This window comes from Vespula vulgaris, chromosome 11 (assembly GCF_905475345.1).
Source record: "Vespula vulgaris chromosome 11, iyVesVulg1.1, whole genome shotgun sequence".
Classification (NCBI taxonomy): Eukaryota; Metazoa; Arthropoda; class Insecta; order Hymenoptera; family Vespidae; genus Vespula; species Vespula vulgaris.
This window is the reverse complement of record NC_066596.1, coordinates 2,899,254-2,923,786: the sequence shown is the minus strand read 5'-3', so window position 1 is coordinate 2,923,786 and position 24,533 is coordinate 2,899,254. Positions and strand designations below refer to the sequence as shown.

Genomic DNA, 24,533 nt, shown 5'->3' with positions numbered 1-24,533 from the left:
TACATTTATTTTAGAGGATATGTATACACATATAAATACATAAAGGTTTATAATAAAATTACTTCGAGTTGATTTCACACGTTGAAGTTTCAATAGCATTAAATCTCTATTAAATAATTTTCACAGACAATAACGTGTAACGTACGGTAACGATTTTACCGACAGTACCGACGGTAAAGTAGATCTTGTCAAAACGATTACGTATTTAGTTTTTTTTTCTTTCTTTGTCGTAAAGTAGGCCCACAAATATGACATATAACATCCGAAAAGGAATTTTTTTTTTTTTGCTATTTCTTAACGTTACAATTATTAATGGTGTTTTGTACGTAGCAGATAATAGAAAATGTTTACTACTTATATAATAGAATAATAACGAGCGTGTATATGTGTGTGTCTAACGATAAGTAAATAACCTACCGTTATAAAATCATTCAGTATGAAAGTGTAAGAAGAAACATATCGAGAAGAAAATCTGACGAAGCTGAATCAAAAGTAATTGCAGGTTAGATTGTATTATTTTCTATTTTTCTCTCTTTTTCTCTTGATCCTTCTTGGTTTCTTCTTTAATAAAACTTTTTTTTGACAGATCGGATTTATGGCAGTATGATTTGTGCGTTTTGTACGCAAATGGTCGAATACTTAAGCCAAATATTGATAATTATTAATCTCGTATTAGCGTTCTGAAATATTGCAGGAATACAACAATTATAATTATTAACTATGCGTTAATTCTACGACGTGATTTGGCAGTTTTTTCTTCGAACGATATATCTCGTAGCTGTACATATAGACGAATTGTCGTATGTATATATATATCTCATAAAATTACAATTTATCGACTTTTTATTTTTTCGTTTTCTCTTTTTCTTTCATATCTATCTTGGATTTGTTAGGGTTAAAATTTATAATATAAAATTTCTCTAAAATTCCAACAATATGTCACTTGCCTTAAACCTGTTTTTTTATCTTTCTTTCTTTCCTTTTTCTTTTATTTCTTTATTTTATTATTTTTTTGTCAAATTTTTTAATCGTAATCTTCCATATACAACATTTAATAATATCGACGATATAATGTACTAGTGATAATAATAATATATTACTCTGAGTCGTATCTTACAATCCATCTAACAACGATGAACGTAATAATTATCGCAGTCGCAACAGCCTCTTCTTTAATAAACATTCCAATCGAGAAAATAAGATGTATGTATTATTATTAATTTTGGTCTTGTTTATAATCATTAGTTATGATTTCTGATAAGAAATAGAATCAACAAAAGGAAAATTTCTTCTTGGTGATTAATGAAGCTATAGAGTCAACTGCTTCTTTCTTTCTTTCTTTCTTTCTTTTCTCGACAAAGTCTATTTTATTCATTTTTATTTATCAAACAATTAGCCCATAATAGTAATATCTTTGAATAATTCAAGGAAATGAATACTGTTAAGACTAAGAGCAAAGCTAGTAACGAATGTAAGTCATTCCCTTTTTCTATTCTAATCAAAACTTTGACATATTATTATAATCATCATCATCATCATCATCATCATCATCATCATAATCATAATCATCATCATCATCATCATCATCATCATCATCATCATCATAATCATCATCATCATCATCATAATCATCATCATCATCATCATCATCATCATCATCATCATCATCATCATCATCATCATAATCATCATCATCATCATCATCATCATTATCATCATCACCACCACCACCATCACTACCATCACCATCACCATTATCAACATCATCATCATCATCATCATCATCATCATTATCATCTTCATCATCATTATCATCTTCATCATCATTATCATCTTCATCATCATTATCATCTTCATCATCATTATCATCTTCATCATCATTATCATCTTCATCATCATTATCATCTTCATCATCATTATCATCTTCATCATTATCATCATCATCATAATCATCATTATCATCATTATCATTATCATCATTATCAGCATCATTATCATCATCATCATCATCATCATCATCATCATCATCATCATCATCATCATCATCATCATCATTATCATCATCATCATCATCATCATAATTATCATTATCATTATCATCATTATCATTATCATTATCATCATCATCATAATTATCATTATCATTATCATCATTATCAGCATCATTATCATTATCATTATCATCATCATCATCTGCATCATCATCATCATCATCATCATCATCATCATCATCATCACCATCATCATCATCATCATCATCATCATTATAAACGTTTTAATTTATAAGCATTCATTCTACAGAGGACCGGGAGATCCTGGTCCCAATTTTTATTTCCTGTGTATTATCCATCTTTAAAAATGAAAATTTAAACTGTTCGCTGAAAAAGGTTTTACTCTTGAAAAGAAACCTAAAAACCAATATACATATCTCTTTTCTTATTCTTCATCAACTTGTTTTTAACTTTCTCCTATTCTCACTAATAGTAGCTTTCTTTCTTTAATATGCCTCGCTAGGAACATTCGCTTTGACAGGATTCAACCTGGTATATATTTATTTTTTCTTCAGATTTGTTCCTTTAGAATTATTGAATTCATTTTTTTTTGTTCTTACCGCTCTTCTGTAACATGGTAATTTTTAATCGACAATTGGAACCACCGGTATAGACAACCTCAGCTCTACCACCTTCTTCAATGGCTGCTACCAAAGCTTTGACTGATTTCACGTTAACATCCTTAGCACTAATCTCAAAACAGCTGCCTGTATAACGATCTCTCGTACATTTACCAATACTCGATGCTTGTTTCTCTGTCAATTCGATACCATCTAAACAAAGCCAAGTAAGATACTGAAGATTCATAATAATCGTTTGAAGAAAAACATGTTCCATTTGTATTTTCTTGGCGCTGTCAGTGACAATTAACCCATTCATTTTAAGAAAACTCAAATTACAAACTTTTAAATGTTTTGCTATTTGACGCATTGTCCTCTCGCTATCCTCTAAACTGATACGCCAAAAACTGATTCGTAGCGATTGTAGATTGCGAAAGTGCGAAGAGAGACAAGCAAAAAATTGTTGGAGTATTTTGTCGTCTATGAACAATAAGGATCCGCTGCTACCTCCTATGGCTGATTTGTCTAATGATAGATCTAGCTCGCTTAAACCGGTGAAACCTGCTAAGAATGGAAGTAATAGAGGTCCGCGTAATGCCAATCGATCGTTTACCGTCACCTAAAATAAAAAGAATCAATATCATATGATTGAAGTTTATGACATAATAATTAAAAGTAATCTTCTTATAAACATTTTTTTCTAGTTATCATATAAACAATCATTTTTTTAATATAATATATTTTTCTCTTTTTATATTATTAATATTTATATCAGTAACATAAGATATATAAATATCGGATTTTAAAATGGATCAATGAACTCTTTTACCTCTATGAAATTAATTATTATTAAAAGCCAACCTGGAATCCAGCCAGTCTGAGAAAGACGATAGCAGGACAAGCTGGAGGGGGTGCAGCTCGTAGTAACTCGGCACCAGCATCGTCACGACGTCCTAATCTCGCAAGAGGACCTTCGTGGACTGCCAGGTGGAGGCGAGCATTACATAGACTCAATTCCCTCACGTTCGTATACCTCAGTAACTCTGAGAATACCGCTAGAGTTTCGGATTCCTATATGCAGAAATATATACATACATACATATATGTAGATCTCGTTCGTTTAAACGAGAATTCTCATCCCTACGAGATTTCTCATCTCTGGTGATAAGAATTTCGAACATACAAAGAGATATTTTTCGTAATAGCTTCTTTGAATTAATACAACGAATCAAAACGTTTGAACTCTGAAAAAAATCATGTTAAAGATTAAAAATAACATTCATTAATTTTTATTATTAATATTTCATTGTTTTATATTATATAATATTATTTAATAATAATATTATTAATAATAATAATAATAAGCAAATCATTTGTTTTTTGCTTGGACCACGAAATACAATTTAATTTTTTTAATACGTGAAATAATTGAAAGAAAATCAATGGCTCCAAACTCGTTAAAAATTGATGCTAAAAGCAAAGGTAAATCCATGTGGGACGTTAAGAATGCACTTGAAACGTCTAACGAACTTAACTTCTCTAAAATTTCTTCCGAGCTTTTGAGAAAGTTAAGAACTCGAGTAGCAAGTAGAGCTATCGATAGAAACTAGAAATTTACTTGATCATCTAACTTTTTAACGACTTTTTCAAAGACACATCGTCTTCCTTTCGTTGATCTTCGTATTTTCTTCGTTTAAACTTGATCATTCTTCAGGCTAATTAGCGGATTGCTTTGATGTTTCTTCTTCATTAAGAATAAAAATGAAGTAAATCAGATTTTTAATTCTCTTTGCCTTTGTTATGAATGAAATTAATTAATAAAATATTATATAAGTATTATATGTCGATAATGTAGTACTTTGTAGCTTATTGTAATAAAGTATACATTTTTTTTAATATAATAAACAAATACGATAAGAACAAAAACAAAAATTCAGAAGACAAAAGAATCTATAACTTTGTAGAAAAGATAAAGATTTATGTATAAAATTGAAAGAGTCCTACATTGTCAGTATATATTGTGTGTTTGATCAAACAAACACTTTATTAATTACTTTTATTGACAACAAAAATAAGATATCATAAATTTGATTAGCAAACAAGCTTACTTCTATTCTGAAGGTCCAACCCTCAAGACTGAGAAGCTTTAAAGTTGTATTCCTAGCTAGTGCTTGGCAGAGAAGTCTAGATGGATGATCATCAAGGGCTAGTCTTGGACTAGCTAGATCCAGAAGTTGAAGACAAGGTGCCTCTGTCAAGGCCAGGACGAGAGGCATCACATCAGCTGGTTTCGAAGCACCGGCAGCTCTAAGAGCATCTAAGTGTCGTGCTTTTCTTATCGTTTCTCCTAAACAGCCAGCATCTAAACCACCCAAAAGACACTTGGACACGTTCAATGATCTCAGCTTACAGCTTGGCTCTCTGTAAATAAAATGAATTTTTTTTTTTGATTAGTAAATATATATATATATTTTTTTATTATCAATGTCTGTTAAATTTATTGCAATTTATGATTGATAAATTTTGACAATTGGATTTAATTAATATATATGAAATTATTAGACAATTTATTATCATTATTATGATTGTTATTATTAATTGTTAAATATAAAATCATTTTAATTTGAAACTTTTTAAATTTGAATCATTATTAAAGTATCAGATTGGGATGTGTTATTATTTGAGAAAAAGATAAAATTAAAGTATAATCAATAATATTTTCTATCACGTTAGTTGGATCAAATATTATCGAATATCGTCGATAAAAGTTAACGTAGCTTTTGATATTTTCCAGTTAAGCTTAGTCACGATCAATGATCCGTATAATCGTTTATCTTATTAACACCAATCGGCTGTAAAAATCGGATGAGAAGCATCTCGTTTCCCTTATCGTTGTGATTCATCGTGTGAACTAATATCATAAATAGCGCATTGTCATGTGAAATAAATCGTTTTCTTTTTTATTCTCCTTTTTTTTTTAAGAATACCTAAACATACATGAATCTCATATTTATTAACAATTTTTATTTGCATTTTATATCAATTTGTTATAGAGTTGTATGAAAAAAGTGAATTTTCTTTAATTCATTTACACTTATAATTTTAATAATATTTAATATTAAATGTTTTTCGGATAGGATATGATTAATGTTTAATATGAAGCATTAATATTAAATATCTTCAAAGTGCGTAATATGATTAATGTTTAATACTAAACAATTTACGATTAAGTGGTTGCTTTTATCTGATCGGAATTATAAATAATAAATCTCTTTTTACGCTGATTGTTTCAAAATAATTATCATATATGAATGTAACATCACAAATTATTAATAATAATGAAGAAATAGATGTATAAAGAAAAGAGATAAAACAGAAATAATTGAGTATTTATAGCAAATTCTATAATATTTGATACCAAACTCTTAATAAACAATAACAATCATAATAAATATACTTATATGAAATGTTACAAATCAAAAATGCTTTGATAGAAAATAGAATATATTTCAGACGCATGCTATCGACATAAGTACCATTGATAATAAAAATGATAAAAAGACAACATGAGAAAGAGAAAGAGGAAGTGAAGGAGAAAATTAATGAAAGACCGCGAACGCGTGGAATGTAAAGCACGCGTAAAGCCAGCAGGTTGAAATAACCTCGTGAACATTTTCTTCCTATTTTTTTTTCTTCTTTTCTTTTCCCTAAAAGATTCAATTTATTCCCATCGGAACAGACAAAAGTGAATAGGCCTGGGAAAAAAGGGAGAAAGAAGAAGAAAAATGGGAAGTAAAACGGTCAAGCCCAGCTGGTGCTCGTTTTTAATTAAAAACATATCGTACGATTTGTAATTATGAATGAATCATGCTCGAGATTCGTTTGACGGTGAAATGACGACAAAAAACATTTTTTTGCAATTTGTTTTAATGAATTCGAAGATGACTTTTTAATATCTTAAAACGAGTTGGTTTTTATTAATGAATGTTTATCTTTCTTTTAAAAGAAAGTAAATTTTGAATTTATATTTTTAAATGGGAATAAAATTAATTACATGGTTATAATTAGAAATAATGTTTGTGTGTGTGTGTATGTGTATATATGTTGCTAATTTTCTTTTGAAAACTTTTGATGAAAAGCATAAGGAATATCTGTTTAAATGTACTTATTATACTACTAGTCATGAATGAAAATTTTAGTATGTATGTGTGTGTCTATCTTAGTTTCATATTCTTAATGAATTTAAAATTCTCATTCAAGAATATATCTTGTAGTTTTGAGATTACTTTTTATTACTTGTTGCAAATTATTTCTATTTTTTTTGTGAAATAAGCGAAGTAAATATATTTCATAAAAATAAAATTGACCAAATTTATTTGTCGAAAAAATGATTTTCGTATTTTTACGTTATTTCTTGTTTTTATAAAAAATTTACAAAGCTAATTAAAAATTAGTTGTTATTGTTTGCAATTAATTACAAAATACCATCATTTACAATTCTCAAACTTTGATCGATTAAATTGGAATAGACAAAAAAAATTACCAAAAACAAGATAAAAAAGGAAATTTGGAATGACTGACAATGTATATTTTTAATAAATTAATAATAACTTGATTAAAATTTTGAATAATAAATGCACGTAAATTCAAATCGTTAGACAAGAGTTTGTGAAAATTCATACGATGTCATATTGTTCTTCAATCAATTAAAGTTTTAATTCATAAATTAGAAATCGGGTAAAAGTTCAATGACGAAAGTTTTGATATAACCAAAGGTTCCTGACATCCTTCCTCCTCCGAGAAAAGAACACTAACAGGAGAAGAAAGAGGAAGAAGCTGTACAAAGTTAGCGACCTTGCTTTTAGTACATATTTCTCAGTGGTCTAAAATTATTGCTCGTTGAGTATAAGACAGAAAGAGAGTTAGATAGATAGATAGAAATAGCGAGAGAAAGAAAGAGAGAAAGTACATATCAAACTTTCCTCTACGAAAGTTCCTTTAATTTCTTTGATGGCCATTCTTCATCGTCTTCTACACTTGATTTCCATAACTCATTTATCGTTGCTCGAGTTCATGTTCCTACAGCATTTCTTCTTTCGTCAACGAGCAATTTCGGATTCAAAATTCTTTTTTTTTTCTTTTTTTTACTTTCTAAATTAACTATGTGTACGCAATGTTAAAAATGCAAGTCCTTTTACATCGAGTTCATTCAAACAATGTTAAATTAAAACGTATAAATAGAAACGACAGCATTTTTTATAAAATGTATTTTTCTGTATTTCAATTTAATCAATTTTAGTATGAAAATTAAATTTTAAAATAGAATTTTAAAATTCAAGTTAGAATTAGAATTCAAATTAGAAATTAGGAGTCAAATTAGAATTTTAAAATAATGTTGTATCACTTTGTATAATTATAATTTTTGTTCATACCATTTTTTAAATAAAATTATTAGGATATTAAGAGCAACATTTTGGATGAGCTATGCTCCATTCATTTTTATATATTGTTTATATACTTAAATTGTTTATAAACTCATTCGCAACTTGACGATACTTAATATTCAATATAATGCTTAAATAGTAAGCATGTATATATAATACATACACACACGATTTTCTCTAATCACAAGTCAATTTTATTGTCAAAAAGAAAAAAAAGGGAAAGAAAAGAAGAAATAACAAATTCAAGCAATCATAAATATATTTACCTAATAGCATTGAAGATCTCATGAAATCCGGTACCCTGATGACTGCTGACATCACAGGTTGGTAAAGGATGCATAAGAGGTGGTCGATGACAAAGTACACTGTCACTATTTCGCTTGCTACTGCCGTTACTATCGTTTTGTGGCAAAGGTCCGTTTCCGGTAGCAGTGCCATTTTCGTTTCCTGTTGAAGTAGCAGCAGTAGTAGTAGAACCGGTAGGTCCAGTAGTACTACCAGTACTATGTCCATGTCCATGAGCGGTCGTTGGACTAAGACCAAGGCCGAGACCCAATCCAAAAGGTAATCTTGGTAAGGTTGCTGGCCTGGTTAAACTTCCATAAGCTGCCAAAGCACCACGCGGTAAAGAAGAGTAGCAACGATTTAAGGGAAGTGTGCCGAGGATGCTTGAGGCGTATCCACTACTACCAGATCCGGAACCTGAACCTAAAAAAGTGAGATACATATTTCCCAAGTAGTTGAACATATTAAATTGGTTTTCGTTTATTCTTCTTTATTTATTACAATAGTTGTAAAAGATAAATGTTTTATGAATCATATTAATTTTTAATAATTTCATGTTATCATTAAATCTATAGATATTAATTTTGACAAAAAAATATTAAAGTAATTCAGAGAAATTTGATGTCATTATTTTATTTATTGAACAGAAAGAATATTAAATTTGAAGTTTGTAATAATTATCGTATATGTATATAATACAAGTTAATACTTATTATTTATACTAAAAAAAAAGTGATTAATAATTTTATTAATTCGAACATAAAAAAAATATACTGTTTTATTTAACAATTATAAAATATTGATTTTGGCAACATATAATAGTTTAAAGATATCAAATAATTCAATTCTCTCATCGTGGCTTAAGAAAAGTTCTCTTTTGGTAAACTTTTCGAGACAGAATAATGAGTTTTAACTTTTATTAGCGTTGGCAGAACGTGAATATTATTATAGAAGAACGGGAAATTTTTATGCCCTTAGAATTTTCCCACGGGCTAAGTTTACCAAGAGATTTAAGACGAGAGCGAATATAATTTATATTACGATTCTGAGGCGTCTCGATAAATTCAGATGAACGTTGACCCATTTTTCTGAGACGGCAAGAAAGAGATAGAGATAGAGATTGAAATAGTGATAGAGATAGAGATAGAGATAGGGGTAGAGAGAGAAAGAGAGAGAGAGAGAGAGAGAGAGAGAGAGAGAGAAATAGAGATAGATAGAGAGCAAAAAAAGAAACAATCCCTTTTGTTTTTCTACCTCTCTCTTTCTCTCTATTCTCTTTGATGAAGGGAATACAAAACGTTTACGCTCGGTCGTCCAATTTACGTTTCATATTTGTTAATGGAGCGTAAGGCAGGAAAGTAATAAAGCGTAGAAAAAAAAGATCGCTGGGCGAGTACAAAGAAAGTACCTTCGTCGCTTGATAGAAAGTGCATCGAGAGTGGTGAAACGATTTAAACTCTCAGCGATATGAACCGTTGCCCTTTCATCCGAGTTGTCCGAGTTGACTCGATTAATTAACGACAAAGATCTCAAAGGAAAACGGTTCGAGTGAGTAAATTATACGTCGACTATCGTACGTGAGGAACGTTATGGTAAACTTTTCTATCAAATATTAACGCTATTACAGGTTCTTTCCTTTTTTCTTTTTTCTTTTCTATGTATTTTATTTTATTTTTTTTTTAATAAAATAATATTCACATCACTACTAAGTACATTAAACGTTTTATTTTCTTATTATCGATTTATAGCGATAATTATTTGTGAAAGTAATAATAATGTGAATATATTATTAAATTTATAATACAGATTAAATGTTTATTATAAAATAATTATTTTCAATTGTAAACTCAGTCGATATAAATTTCTAAACCATTCATTATTACGATTATAAATTATATAACTCAAGAGTATCTTAATGATTTGTTAAATGTAAACTTGTAAAATGTAACAAATTATTCTTGTTAAATTGAAAAGAAGATTACTATTTGAACCATTTAATATGTTAACAAATCTTTTTGAATTTTCTCTATTAGTAGAATAGGATAATATGTTCTCAAATATGATACAATTACTTATCTCCTCTTGATTTCAATTATGTATTTAAGAAGATCAAGAAAAATCTTCAAATTTTCTTCTCTCTCTTTCTCTCTCTCTTTCTCTCTATCTCATAAATCTCTCTTTATACTCTTATTGAATATCAGGTAATAACAACCAACATACTTACACATAAGCATATACGTACTTAATACTTATTGTACATATATTTGTTAATGTTAAGATCACGGATGACATCAATTGTTAGACAAACTCCCATTTGTCTAAACTGATGAGCTTGCAGATAGTTTGAGAGAAACAAAGAGAGACAAAGACAGAGATAGAAGAAGAAGAGAGAGAGAGAGAGAGAGAGAGAGAGAGAGAGAGAGAGAGAGCAAGAGAGAAAAAGATAAAGTAATAAAGAAAGAAAGAGAAGATAAATAAGTTTTGCTGGATCTAACGAAGAGAGAAACTAATGGAAAGAGACAGACAGAGAGTAAGTGAGAGAGTGAAAGAGAGGGAGAGAAAGAGCGAAAGAGAGAAAGGGCAGCATTTCTCTGAGAGATGATTAATAGCTTATTCGCAAGCGGAAATTATGTTGGACGTGAACCTGCGCTCTGTTTATCGATCTCTCTCTCACTCTCTCTCTTTTCCTCCCTTCCTTTTCTCTTTCACTCCCTTTTCGAAATAAGTCTCTCTTTCGTTTTGTTTCTCAACGTGCTATATTAAACGAATTCCTAGCGATGCGAATCGATCCGTGTCGTGGTTCTCACCAAGTCCCTTAAGAGAGGACCTACTCCTACAAAATACTCGTATTTATTACCAAAGGAATTCTGTTTCACATTGAATTGTCGAGGAATGGGGAATTTCGATATTTCAATTTCACCTAATGGCCTCTCTATTTCTTCCCTACTCGAGAAATCGTATCGGTTACTCAATCATAGGAATTGTAAGGGTGATAAGTTATTCAGAGATTTGTTATACTATTTTTTTAAAGTTATAAACTATTTTTTCTTTTTCTTTTCTTTCTTTTTTCTTCTATTTTTTAAAAATATATTTTACATTTCTTTAATACAATGCATGTGTACGTATGTACGTAGAAAATATTTGTAAACGATTATGTTTAATATATATGTAATTATGTTCGGGAAAAATCAATGATTGTGTTATTGATAATAATTCAAAACTATGTTACGAAATTGTAAATAATCTTTTAAATATATTTATTCATCTTGTATATGTGTAAAAGGTATTTGTAAAGAGATAATAAGATGTTCATGAAACTTCGATATTAAAAATTTTGGAAACGGAGAAAGAAAAAAAAAGGAAAAATTTACAAACAAACATAATTATAGTTCTAATCGAAATTATTTTGGCGATTGGCAGATTTTTGTTTTTCTATTCATTCTATCAAATAAGAGAGACCATTATTTTCTATGACTGTAAAAGTAGGACTATACCTATGTATAACGATAATTCAATAATAATTTTCATTCGTTAATTACTTTTCCGATCGTTTGAAACTCTAAGAAAGAGAGAGATTGAGAGAAAGAGAGAAAATCAGAGAAAGAGAGAAAGAGAGAAAGAGAAGGATAACGAAGTTCTCGTATAACACGTTGAGAACGTTCTGAAAGGAAGGGAGAAAACTTAGTCAACGCTTTTCTCAGGATTATAATTTCCTTCAGATTATTTTCGTTCGTATCTAGAAGCACTTTTCTCATCGGTGTTTCACGATCAGAATTTGCTTCGAAGGTAGAAGCAAATGGTTCTACCACCACTACCACCATCAACACTGGCACCAGCATCATCACCATCACCACCATTACTATCATCCATAGCTTAAAGTTCAAAAGGGTTAAACTTTCAAGTTGTCTCTCTAAGTGTCCGTTAGCAAGTAAAACGCCAACGGGGAGTTTCTATACACTATATACATATATATCGGACTTTAAACTGGTGTCATCGGTCCTCTAGGCAATTTCAAATCTAAGTTTCTCTAATTCCAAGTTGATGGTTATTGAGTTAACATTTCTAATATGCTGAGTAACAGACATAATCCTTGTTAGGATCATTATTAGTATCCTTAAGTTTTTGAAATTCCAAGTAAATCGCTATTGATTTAATGATCCTAATATATTGAGTAGCAGACATAATCCTTTGTTAAGAAGATTATCACGATTTATGCTTTTTGTCACAATTTAAATTTTCATCATTATGAATGAATAATCATTATATTGACATTACAAAAATAAGCAAAAATAAGATAACATGTTAATACATACAGTATCGTACGTATAACATAGTTATAAAGAAAATTATTATTTGAACATTTTAATAAAAACATTATCTTCCTACATTAATAAATAAAGTAATTAAATTATTCTAATGGAATTAGAAGTAAGAAAAAAAGAATGAGAGTTTTACCCATACTGATCCCTGAACTAGAAGGATCTTCGTTCTTAGAGCCCCAACTTCCGGCTAGATTGAGAGCAAGAAGGGGTCTCTCCTTGAGCAATTCAGCAACGGAGGCAAGACCCTCTGAGCCACAACCCAAATGGGGCAAGTGCAGTGCCTGTACTTGAACGCAGCCACGAAGTGCTTCGCAGATCCGTGATACTTGTTCGCCGGACAGATTCATGTCGAGAACCAAACGTGCCAAGCTATTAGAAGCATGACTTAGGCCGCGACATAAAGCGTTTACAACACATTCCAATCTGTAATTAAAAAAACAAAAAAAAATACGAACAAGAAAAAAAAATTTTTATTTGATAATCCGTTTATTCATATATTATCTTTTTTTTTTCTTTTAAGATTCATTAATATTATTCATTATTGATTACAATTATAAAATTTCAATATATTGTAATTATTTAAAAATACTTTTCATTTTTTCATAATCTCTCTAGGTTTTATATCATAAAAGAGTTTCAGCGTAAAAGAGAAAGAGAAATTGGAAACGATTTTTTTAATTAATTAATTAATCTAGTAAAAAGAAAAAAAACAAAGAATAGAGTGTAATTTAATATAACAGACAAATTGGATTTCTCATTCATTAATTGTCCGATATAACACATGTAACAATTAGGAATATACAATGGGAATGATTTTCGAGACATAGTAAGAGAAAGATAAAAAGATCGGGAGAGACAGGATGATAGATAAGAAGTGACAGAGAGATTAAAGCGAGTGAAGAAATCTGCCTCGTAAGGATAAGAAAAGAGAGAGAGAGAGAGAGAGAGAGAGAGAGAGAGAGGAGAGAGATCTTTTATTTTATGCTAGTTTCTGACGGTGATGGCGGAAAATTAAGAGGCACGTCGGACGTTTTTCATTCTAAGAAAGAAAAAAAGAGAGAGAGAAAGAAAAAGAGAGAGAGAGACTGATCTTTAACCATGGTATCTCTTCTTCTTTCTTCAAGCTTTTCCAGTTCCAACAATTCTTTCTTTCTTCCTCCCCTTCTTCATTCCATTCTATCATCCTCAACCTTTAGCCACCACTCATTCTCCTTAATCATCGTCACGAATTCTTCCCTATCGTTTCCCTCAGCTTGTTCTTCTTGGTCCTCGTTTGAAGATTCCGTTTCGTTTGTCTTCTCCCCTTTCTGACCTCCGGCATAGAGTTGCCTCTTCTTTCCTGATTTTCTTCCTTCATTCGTTCTTTCTCACAAATCCGAGAGAATCGGTAAGTGGCTCCGGAACTCACAGGGGTCGGTGCTGTAAGGAAAAGGCTAAAAGGAAAGAAGAGATAGAGAGAGAGACAGAGAGAAAGAGAGAACTACTGACTTCCGTTTGCCTTCGAGGCGAGTACCTACTGAAAAGGGCCCCAACGATTTAGAAGATTCTTCACGATATATCTGCTGGCTCATTATCGCAACTTCCCAGTTATCCTCTCCTCTCTTCTCCTTTTTCTTCTTTTCTTTATCTCTTTGTCTTTTTTTCTTTTTTTTTCCTCCTATATCTTTTTGGAACTCATCTTTTGTCTCTTATCGTTCTCTTCATTCAACACTTTTGCATCTACATTTTAACAAACGTATTCATACTCTCGTTATACTTCTTTTTCTTTCCTTTTCTTTCTTTTTTTTTTACATACTGCCATCGAAACTTCTTTTCTCAATCATTCCCTTGGTTTAGTCACAATTAAACTATGCTCTTGAAACTCCAGCAAATAACGAAGTTTTGAAGTACTCTTTTTCTTTTTCTTTTTCTTTTTTTTTTTGATCGTTTAAATATTTTAACTCATTGGACTCAAATAACAAGTTTGATTCTTCATGGTGGATGACGAGGTATATTGTGTATGTCATGAGATGTGTAGTATAGTAATTATATTCATATGAAAAATTATATTCATATGAAATACATGCGTCAAAGATTTAATTATTTAGAAATGACATATTTTAATATGTTATATTATTTACTTATAATGAAATTTTCATTTTTAAATGTAACCATAGTTATAAAAATTTAATTTATTAAAAATTAACATTACCCTCTATCGTTAAAGGTTATCTAAAGGTATTTAATAATAAATCATAAAGATTTTATTCATGTAAGAAATTAGTGAAAATATCTTTACTTCCCATTATACTATTTTCAATAATTTTATCGTATAATCATTTCATTTCAAGAATAATAGATGGACGTGAACTATAAATATAATATTATCTCGTAGCGATCGTATTCACGAATTACTTCCCCGTCATATCAACCAAATATTAAACTAGATCTTTAACTTGGGGTATTACCCATCAGAAATTATTGCCGCATCGTTGTCTACTTCGATACAACGACTCGTTGCATTTTGACGAAGAAGAACTAAGGGGAGAACTTTGGAGAACATTAAACTTTAGCGTAAGATTTATATCTTGAGGTCATAGGAGAGGGAAAGAGAAAGAGAGAGAGAGAGAGAGAGAGAGAGAGAGAGAGAGAGACCGTCATGTCAGATCGTATCATTTGAAATTACGAGATTTAAACTGAATGGAAAATAAAGAGGAAGGGAAAGACAGAAGGAGAGTTGATAGATTAATCTAATTTCTAACAAAATAGTTTGTATTATATGATTTAAATAAAATTTAAATATTTTAGAGAGATTAGTAATATATGAATAATAAATTGTATAAACTGATCGTAATTTATATATATATATATATATATATATATATATATATATTGTAATTTTTTTGTAATTTATTTTGTAATGCATAATCGCGATTTTTGACGTGTCACGCAAGTAGATATTACAATTTTGTAAAATTAAAATACTATCAACAGATTAACAATGACACTAACAACAACAACAATAACAACAATAATAATAATAAAAAAGAAACTTACTTATCATGTGCGGATTCTTCAAGGCAGGTGATGACAAGCTCGAAATCATTAAGTTTCTTCTTTCCAAGTACACTCTTTAAATGTCCAGCTAGTCTTAATGCTTCGTCGGCAGGGAATTCTTGTCCAAGTAGTGAAGTAATCCTAACGAGTTTGACACTCTCGTTAGTAGCTAGAGCGTCAAAGAATTCGTCGAGATACCTCGTGTCGAACCCCCTTTCCAATTGGAAGACCAATTCGAGAGCCTCGAGTGTACAAGCCGAGCTTTGAAGTATTTTGGACCAACCTTCTAGTTCTAAAGGTGAAGTGTGTACCAAAGGTGCTGGTGGTTTTTCATTAGGGGCTGGTCCAAATCCAGAACCTGCTCCGACCAATCGACAGACAGCTGAAACGTTACCATCCGATGCACCAGCTGCTTTCAATAAAGAAAACACCGATCTAGGTGGTACTTCTAATGGGCAAAGTTGATTAAGAATAAGGTGCGTCTTCGGGCCTAAAAGACCAGCAAGATGTCCTATGATACCGGAAGGTAGACCCTCGAGTTCTCTTCGTAGGATGTTCGCGTATTGAGCGACCGAGGTGAGGTAATAAGCTGCAAGGAACTCGGCCACGGCAACGTGAATAGGAGTGAAGAGATCCGGTTTACGTCTTTGACCAAAGGTCAATCCTCTAGTAAGAAAGCCTAGCCTGGTCACTTCAATGCCACCACCACGTGCTCTTATTTCAGCTTCGGTATAGCAACACCTTCCTTCCCTTAAAGCAGCTAGTGATACCTTGCCGAACTCTTCCAAGCGTTTTCTACAGTGTCCTGGAATTTCTTCTTCGTAAGGAATGGCTGGCTCGAGGCTTCTCTTTACGATACACTTCACCGCAGCGTGCATAAGCGCGCTCGTTTCTGTTGGTAAACTTCCTGAATCCTATACAACGAAAATTTTTGTGAAAATCAATAGGATAATATTATACATACCTGCATTATGTATGATTAATAATCAATAAATCAACAACGTACTTGGTAAAGACAACAAAGCATGATCCAACCAAGCGGATGTTGACCCAACTGTTTGACGGGTTGTGGTTGAACGTTCAATGCTTCTAAAAATTCGCAAGCTCTGCCAGCCATATTGTTGTGAATAAAATATGCAACGCAGAGTCTTTCGACGTGTGGCCATTCTAGACCAGCCAAGTGAATTCTTCTTTGTACCAATGGCGATAAAGTTGCTGTGTTGATAGGGGAACAGGTAACGAGTATTCTTGCCTCTGGGAATAATCGACCTTCTAAAAGATCAGCTGCATCACCAAGAGATGCCCTTCCTCCTATACACTCGTCGTAACCGTCCAATACAAACAATACACGGTCTTCCATTAGATGTAACGTACGCCAAACTTGAGCTACGGCATCCCCGAGAGCTGCTGTTCTTGGTAGAAGTTCTCGGGCTAAATAATTTAAAAGTGGGCTCCCACGAAGTTCTCGAAGTGGTACGATGAACGCTAAAGCAGGGCCTTCTGCTTGGATTGCCCATTGATAAAGTAAACGTAAGCACAATGTTGTCCTACCACTTCCTGGACCACCTTCAACGGCAACTCTTCTAGGCGCTTCTGATACGGTACCATCGCTTAACTGAGAATCAATTCGAAATATGAGGATCAATATTTAGAATGTTGATTAATTATTTCAGGTATTTTGTGAAATATTTTTATGCATTTTAGAATTAGTTGTTACATAAAAATACTGATACCGCAGTAATAATAATAGTGATAGTAATAGTAATACTACAATCGAATCGAGACATATATATCATACATATATATAAATATAGAACGTATAAATTTCTTTGTTGATTTCGTTAAGAGGTTTAAGAAGTATTACAAAAGAAAAAATATCAGATAACGTCTACAAGTCCGATGTAATTTTCTTAAAATTTTTCTTCTATCCACTTTTCTCTTGTTTGTCGTTTCCCTCTTCCTCATTCCCCTCATCACTCCTCCCTCCGATAACGCGAAACGTTGCAATGAGAGTGGCGAACAATGCGACACTTCGCTTGGAAACGGGCACATCGAAAAATGAGCCTCGTAACTCTGCCACGTGTACGGCGAAGGGTGAAAGAAGAGTGAAAAGGGATGAGGAGGGCGTAGAGAGAGGTTCGTCGTGCCTTTACACAAGAATAAATTCGAGAATACACCGAACTACCACTTTGATATTGGATGGAAATAAATATGAATAGAAAGGGAAAAAGTAAGGGAGAAAGAGAGAGAAAAAGAGAAAGAGAGTATTGAAATTTTATATATACATATGTGTGTGTGTGTTTTTTTTGTATTAGAAAATAAAAGTAGAAAATATATTTTCTCTCTATCTCTTGTTCTCTTTTATTATACTGATATTTTCTTTTAATATTGAAGACATTTTATCGACTTTTCAATTTCGATAAAGTTCAATCGAACAATTGCGAAAATAGATGAAATTAATAAAATATCGATTAAGTCTTACAATTCGTCGATATTTTATAGATATCGATAGGTAAACACATCTTCACTTTCTCATTGAAGGCGTCGAAAACGTTTTCGAAAACTGTCGAAAGATCTTAAGAGATCTATTAGCCAACTAATTGCTCTTTCGAACGAGATACGAAAAGCTAAGAAAAAAGCTCTTGGAAAAGCTACTCACGAACCAACAAGCTTTCTTGTTCTTTTTCTTCTTTCACTCTTAACTTCTCTATTTCTCGTTTTTCATTGTTCTTTATCCAGCACCCGTTATACACAATAGTAAAGTTCAGCTCTTGTTACTAACCTAACACAGTTTATGACTTTTCTTCCGGTTTACGAAATATCAAAAAAGAAATAGTTACTTTTTAGTGACAAAATTTTTAATATTTCTTAATAGTTTGATATCTCGATATATGATAATAATGTCTAATAATGACAGATAAAGAAAAAAGTTCATTCAAATACTAAAGTATTTCGATATCTCGACATGATAATAACAATAAAATAAAAAAAAATCAAAACAACTCTAAAAATGAATTTTCCTATTTTTTTTCTATCTCTCTCTTTATTTCATACAAAAATAGGAAAAGATGTGATCATTCATTCGTTTGTATGAAGAAGAAATTTAATAAAACAAATTTTCTATACAAATTCCGATTATTATTAAATTCCTCTGTGTTACTACAATGCGAAATTAAACTAGGGGAAAACAGAAGAAAACAAAAAATAAAAAAAGAAAGAAAGAAAGAAAAAAAATATTTCAGAAATAAATGGAACCTCCCCTCATATCGCAAAGCCATAAATAAAAGAGAAGGATCAATTGGAAACAGAGAAAGAGAAAGAAAGAGAGAGAGAGAGAGAGAGAGAGAGAAAGAAAGAGGGAGATATCAAAGTAATGAAAGAGAAGAGAGAAGGTGCGTATCAAAGAGGTCGTTTTTTTAAATCGTTTTCCAAACCGGTATGATAACACTGGATGGGTGATACGAAAACTGGGTCACGAGTAGCTACTTTATTGTTCAAGTTATAACTCGTTTCTATTCTTCTCTCGTTCCGGATTCGACCAACATTACTATGTACTATTGCTACTACACTACTACTACTACTACTACTACTACTACTACTACTACTACTACTACTACTACTACTATTACTACTACTACTACTACTACTACTACACTACTACGCTGCTACAACTATTACTACTACTATTACTACTATTACTACACCCATGAGAACGAGATGACAATAAGATATGAGAATATCTCGGGATATCGCATTCGACAGATGCAATGTTATTTCATTCACGAATGTTTTACTACATTGAGAAAAATTAAGTATACAAATTTATGAATGGTCAGAAATTATGGTGGTCGTTTGTGAATTAATAATAATTAATATCTGATTATATAGCAGAGAAAATTTTAATGAAGAATGACAATATTGTTTGATATGTGGATGAAGTGATGAACTTTGTTTTAATTTTTTTAATTATATAGAAATTCTTTATCTTTTTGACATATTTTTTGATATACATATATACACACACATATATGTATATATCATCGTTTGTAATTTTTATTTCTCTCAGTAATAATTTTATAGTTTTATTACTTACTTTTATTTTTCTTATAATTCTATAAAAAGAAAATAGAGAGAGAGAGAGAGAGAGAGAGAGAGAGAGAGAGAGAGAGAGAGAGAGAGAGAGAGAGAGAGGAAAGAAAAAAGAAAATAAATAAGTGGAATAATAAAAAGTAGGAAAATTGAAGAATAGAAAGATATTTGAGAGATCAATTTATCGAAAGGAAAGAAGAACGAAAGTTAGAAAACGTCAGAAGAAGATTCATAGAAAAGTAGACACCAAACGTTCGCTTGTCTTTTTTATCGGATTTGTTCTGCTTGAAAAGTTTTGCACGTTTCTTACTTGTCATCCTTCCATTCGTCGACGTTGACATTGAGACGAAGAGGAAAAGGAAAAGGAAGAAGATGAAGAAGAAGATAAAGAAAAAGACGAAGAAGAAGATGAAGAAAATGAAGAAGAGGAAGAAGAGGAAGAAGATGAAGAAGAGGAAGAAGATGAAGAAGATGAAGAAGACAAAGATGAAGAGAAAGAAGAAGAGGAAGAAGAAGAGGAAGAAGATGAAAAGGAAGAAGATCAAGAGGAAGAAGAAGAGGATGAAGAAGAGGAAGAAGATCAAGAGGAAGAAGATGAAGAAGTATAAGAAAGATGCGGGCGATTTGTAATACTTACTCTGACAGGCGCAAAGATCTGGTCCGGCTTGATGTTTTCAAGACGATGTTCTTGTTCACTTTTGTGAACCAACTGCAGGTGAGGCTTGAAGTGAGCTGGACAAAGACTTCCAAGAGGCAAAGGGCATACCCACGCTGGCATATGTGGTGGATCACGTTTTCCCAATTCGGTGTAGAAAGTTTTTAAGAATCTAAAGAATAAATTTTATTAATTTATTCTTTATTTATCAATTATTTATTTCAAATATATTTGATTATTAAAAATGTATTTATAATACTGAGAAAGAGAGAAAGAGAGAAAGGCTACATCATATTTTAAATGCGATCGGAGTCTTCAAAAAAAGGAAAAAGATAAATAAATAAATAAAAGAAAATAAAAAATAAAAAATTGCATCATAAACGTAGATATTATTTATTTTCATGTAAATGAGACAGACGACTACTAACTTTAAGTGTCATGTTAGAAATGATAAATATAACAGTCGTTATAATGCGTTTTTGTAAGACCGTAAATGACGTAAGACTTTTACATTAATGCATTTTGAAGATTATATAGCATTACGTAAAACTTCGTAAGAAGGAAAGTATAATGCAACAATGAATAAATCACTATTATTTTCTCGGACGAAAAATTCGTTGAAGATCTTTTTCTCACAATTGTCGACTTTGTTAATCACTCTTTGAGATTATATGCTCGGTCATTAATAAAACATTTCTTTCTCTCTCTCGTTTTGTCTCTTTCCTTTTTCATTTTTTTTTACATGATTTTTCAAACGTTACAAGTAAATGAAAGGAAAACAAAACGAGAAGGGCTTTTCATTCGTCGACATGACGTCACTCATTCTCATTATTCGTTCGCGAGAATTTCTCATTAAAAAGTGTTAGAAATTTTCCATGTCGTGTATTACTTTGTCGTATAACTGTATTGTGAAACTACATCATCAGGGAAACGTTAATGTAACGATGATATATATATATATATATATATATATATATATATATATATATATATATTTAGATACAAATGAAACGACATTTTTATAAATGAAAAATTCAGTATTTTATTTTATCAATAAATATTTAAACAATTAAATTTTAAATAAAAAATAAATATTGTTCAGAAAAAGATTAAAACAAATAAAAAAGAATTTATTTTTAATATTATCAAAATTGACTGATTCATAATATCTTTAAATTTATACATATTACAATAATGTAATACATTGAATTTATTTTTATGTCATGAGAAAATTAAAATTGATATAAAATATTGAAAGGAGATGACAGAGAAATTGAAACTGAGAAAAAAGAAGAAGAAAGTAAAGAAAAAAAGAAATAAGTTAACCTGAGTAATCTTCCAAAAGGATCTCTTTCCGGAGATGGAAGTCCTCCGAGTCCACTTCCGGTAGTGAGTCTTCTTGAAGAGGCACGAGCACTTGATATGTATGCAGCTGGTGCCGGTGGTGGACTGCAAGGTGGACTGCATGGTTGACAACAAACTGGACTGTTTCCAACTGGCGATGACAATGTCTCTCTCGATGAACTCCTTTCGAGTTCCTGCAAAATAAATAATGAAAAAAAATATTGTAAAATATAGCTTATAAATCACGAATAATTTTATGAGTTCACTCTATATAAAATAAGTAATTAAGTACTATTAAGTACATTTTGAAAAAAAAAATTTAGGTCAAAATTATCTAACAATAAAACATATTTAGTTTCTTTTATATTTCTTTATTTTCTTCTTTTTTATTTTATCTTTATATGTGTTATTTTTAATTCAACAACGTAATATTGTTAAATGAAAACTCTCATAGTTATCTATATCTTACAAAAATTTGTTTTATTATTCGAAACTCATTTTGTCATAAAATGAGCTTAAACAAATTTGATGAACTGCATATATATTATTTTAAATTTAATAATAAAATTAGTATTTTCATAATTATCAATATATAATTATCGATTATAATTTTATAACAAAAATCTTTTAAAGTTAAGAAATTTTTGATTATTATTAGAGTATTAGAACAATGTTGTTTAAGAAAGTTGACAGGAAATGAATTTCTGCTATTAAATAATGACGTGAAAGATAAATGAAGAAAGAGAGAGAGAGGGAGAGGGAGAGGGGATGAGAGGGATAGGGAGAGAGAGGGAGTGAGACGGAGAGGGAGAGAGACGGAGAGGGAGAGAGACGGAGAGGGAGAGAGACGGAGAGGGAGCGAGATGGAGAGGGAGAGAGACGGAGAGGGAGAGAGATGGAGAGGGAGAGAGACGGAGAGGGAGAGAGTGGGAGAGAGAGAGAGAGGGAGAAAGACGAATGGAATGCTTTTGGAAACAAAATGTTGTTTAGTGTGTAAAGAGGAAGGAACGAAGTAGGATGAGGTCCTTACGAAAAAGCTGACATTAATTGAAAATAATTGTAGAACCGCGGACAACAAAAGAGCTTTCGGTGTCTTCGACGAAGGTACGAAAGACATTCTATCTAGCTAGTTTACAAAGCACTTCTCCCTTTGGTCCTTTACCCTTTGACTTTCTACTTGTATAATATTCATGAAATTATATCATGAAATTTGCGATATTTACCTTAAAGATTTTATAATAAATACGAGAGTTACTAAATTTATATATTATATATTTTATCTGAATATTATCTATCATAAATTTAAAAGGAAAGAGGGATTAAAATTTATTTTTAATCGTTTGATGTCAAATTTTACAAGAATAATTCGAAATAGTATGTTATTAATATGATATATAATTACTATTTATACGAATAATATAAACAATATTATTAATAATAAGTAAATACAAATAATAATTATCAATTTAACACGTACGCGAGAAATAATAAACATAGGAATATTAATAATAACAAATTTTCACGTAACATTTATTAGATTCATCATAATAAATTTCTTATTCATGATAATAATTATTTATGAATTAACTCAATACTATTAATTTAATTATACATGTATATTTATCAGCATATAAATTAGGATAAATACGTTCAATAACTTAAGAACACATGCGTCTTGTAAACAAAAAGATAAATATCTAAATAGTAATAATTTCAAAGACATATTTCAAGATGCTTCATATACAAGTGTTTATATATTGGTATCCAGTTTTTATTCTTATAAAGAAGAAAAACAAATGAGAAAAAGAAGAAGAAGAAAACATAAATAAATTTCACGTAAAATAAAATGTATCGCACTAAAATAAGACATATCGTACTAAAATATCTCAAGTTATAAATCACACAGGATCTTTTTATGAAAAATGAATCCTTAGAAATTCGTTTTCTCGCACGTTCCGTTCCAGTGATAGGACGAAAGGAATAAGGGAAGAGAGGTTGGTGTCTTTGGTCACATAAATTCCTTGAAAAGGTGTTCTTTGAGCCATAAGAGACTTTCCACAGAATTCAAAAAGGTTCGACCTACTGACTTCTTTTTTCTTTCTTTCTTTCTTTCTTTCATTTTCTTTCTTTTTCTTTCAAAATCGACTTAACTTCTGACCAATACCGTGAAGCTCGGACTAGGTCAGAAGGAGTGAGAAGCTCTTTAAAGATTTCTCGATCCGATTATGATCGTTAAAGACCAAGCATCTTTCAGCAAAACCATTTCAAAGTTTGTGGAATTTCTTCAATGAATTTTTCCAATTAAATATCTATTTTATCCTTTCATTTACTTTTTAATATATACATATATATTTTTCTTTTATAATTTTTATTCCATGTATTAAGTACTTAAGTAGTATTATTTTAGTTATTATTCTCTTTAATGAATTTTTCCAGTTAAATTGTATTAATATTGAATTCATTAACTTTTTTAGAATGTATATGTATGTATATATTTTTTATCGTTAATATAAACAAAATATGAGTCACTTAATAGTCCGATGATACACGAATAAAATCAAATTAAAAATCAACAAATTGTTTTGAAATTAGAAAAAGAAGAAGAAAGCGATTAAGTTAAGAAAGAATACTAAACAAGTTTCTTAGAACTTAAGTAAAGTGAAGTCATGTCGATTCAGACAACTATAATAATCGACGAAGATGAGAAATATGTTGGGAGACAAAGAAGAAACTCAACAGTATATGTT

The 24,533-nt window shown here is 30.7% G+C and overlaps 1 protein-coding gene and 1 long non-coding RNA gene across 6 annotated transcripts in view; one reads left to right on the top strand and one right to left on the bottom strand.

Moving 5' to 3' along the window:
* Positions 1–2,265: 2,265 nt before the first annotated feature.
* The window catches only part of LOC127067776 (uncharacterized), a 152,343-nt gene continuing 130,075 nt past the window's right edge, over positions 2,266–24,533 (bottom strand). For all 5 annotated transcript variants that reach the window (XM_051003102.1, XM_051003103.1, XM_051003107.1 and 2 more), the window contains 9 exons: positions 21,769–21,980; positions 20,425–20,614; positions 16,705–17,313; positions 15,699–16,612; positions 12,796–13,085; positions 8,322–8,763; positions 4,720–5,032; positions 3,473–3,682; positions 2,266–3,230 (listed from right to left, as the gene is read on the bottom strand). In XM_051003102.1, coding sequence (XP_050859059.1) covers positions 2,592–3,230; positions 3,473–3,682; positions 4,720–5,032; positions 8,322–8,763; positions 12,796–13,085; positions 15,699–16,612; positions 16,705–17,313; positions 20,425–20,614; positions 21,769–21,980 — 3,819 coding nt within the window. In that variant the 3' untranslated portion in view covers positions 2,266–2,591. The remainder of the gene's footprint in view (positions 3,231–3,472; positions 3,683–4,719; positions 5,033–8,321; positions 8,764–12,795; positions 13,086–15,698; positions 16,613–16,704; positions 17,314–20,424; positions 20,615–21,768; positions 21,981–24,533) is intronic.
* LOC127067781 (uncharacterized) overlaps positions 22,631–24,533 on the top strand; it is a 32,943-nt gene continuing 31,040 nt past the window's right edge. Inside the window, exon 1 of the long non-coding RNA XR_007782750.1 lies at positions 22,631–22,890. This is a non-coding gene — a long non-coding RNA (uncharacterized LOC127067781). The remainder of the gene's footprint in view (positions 22,891–24,533) is intronic.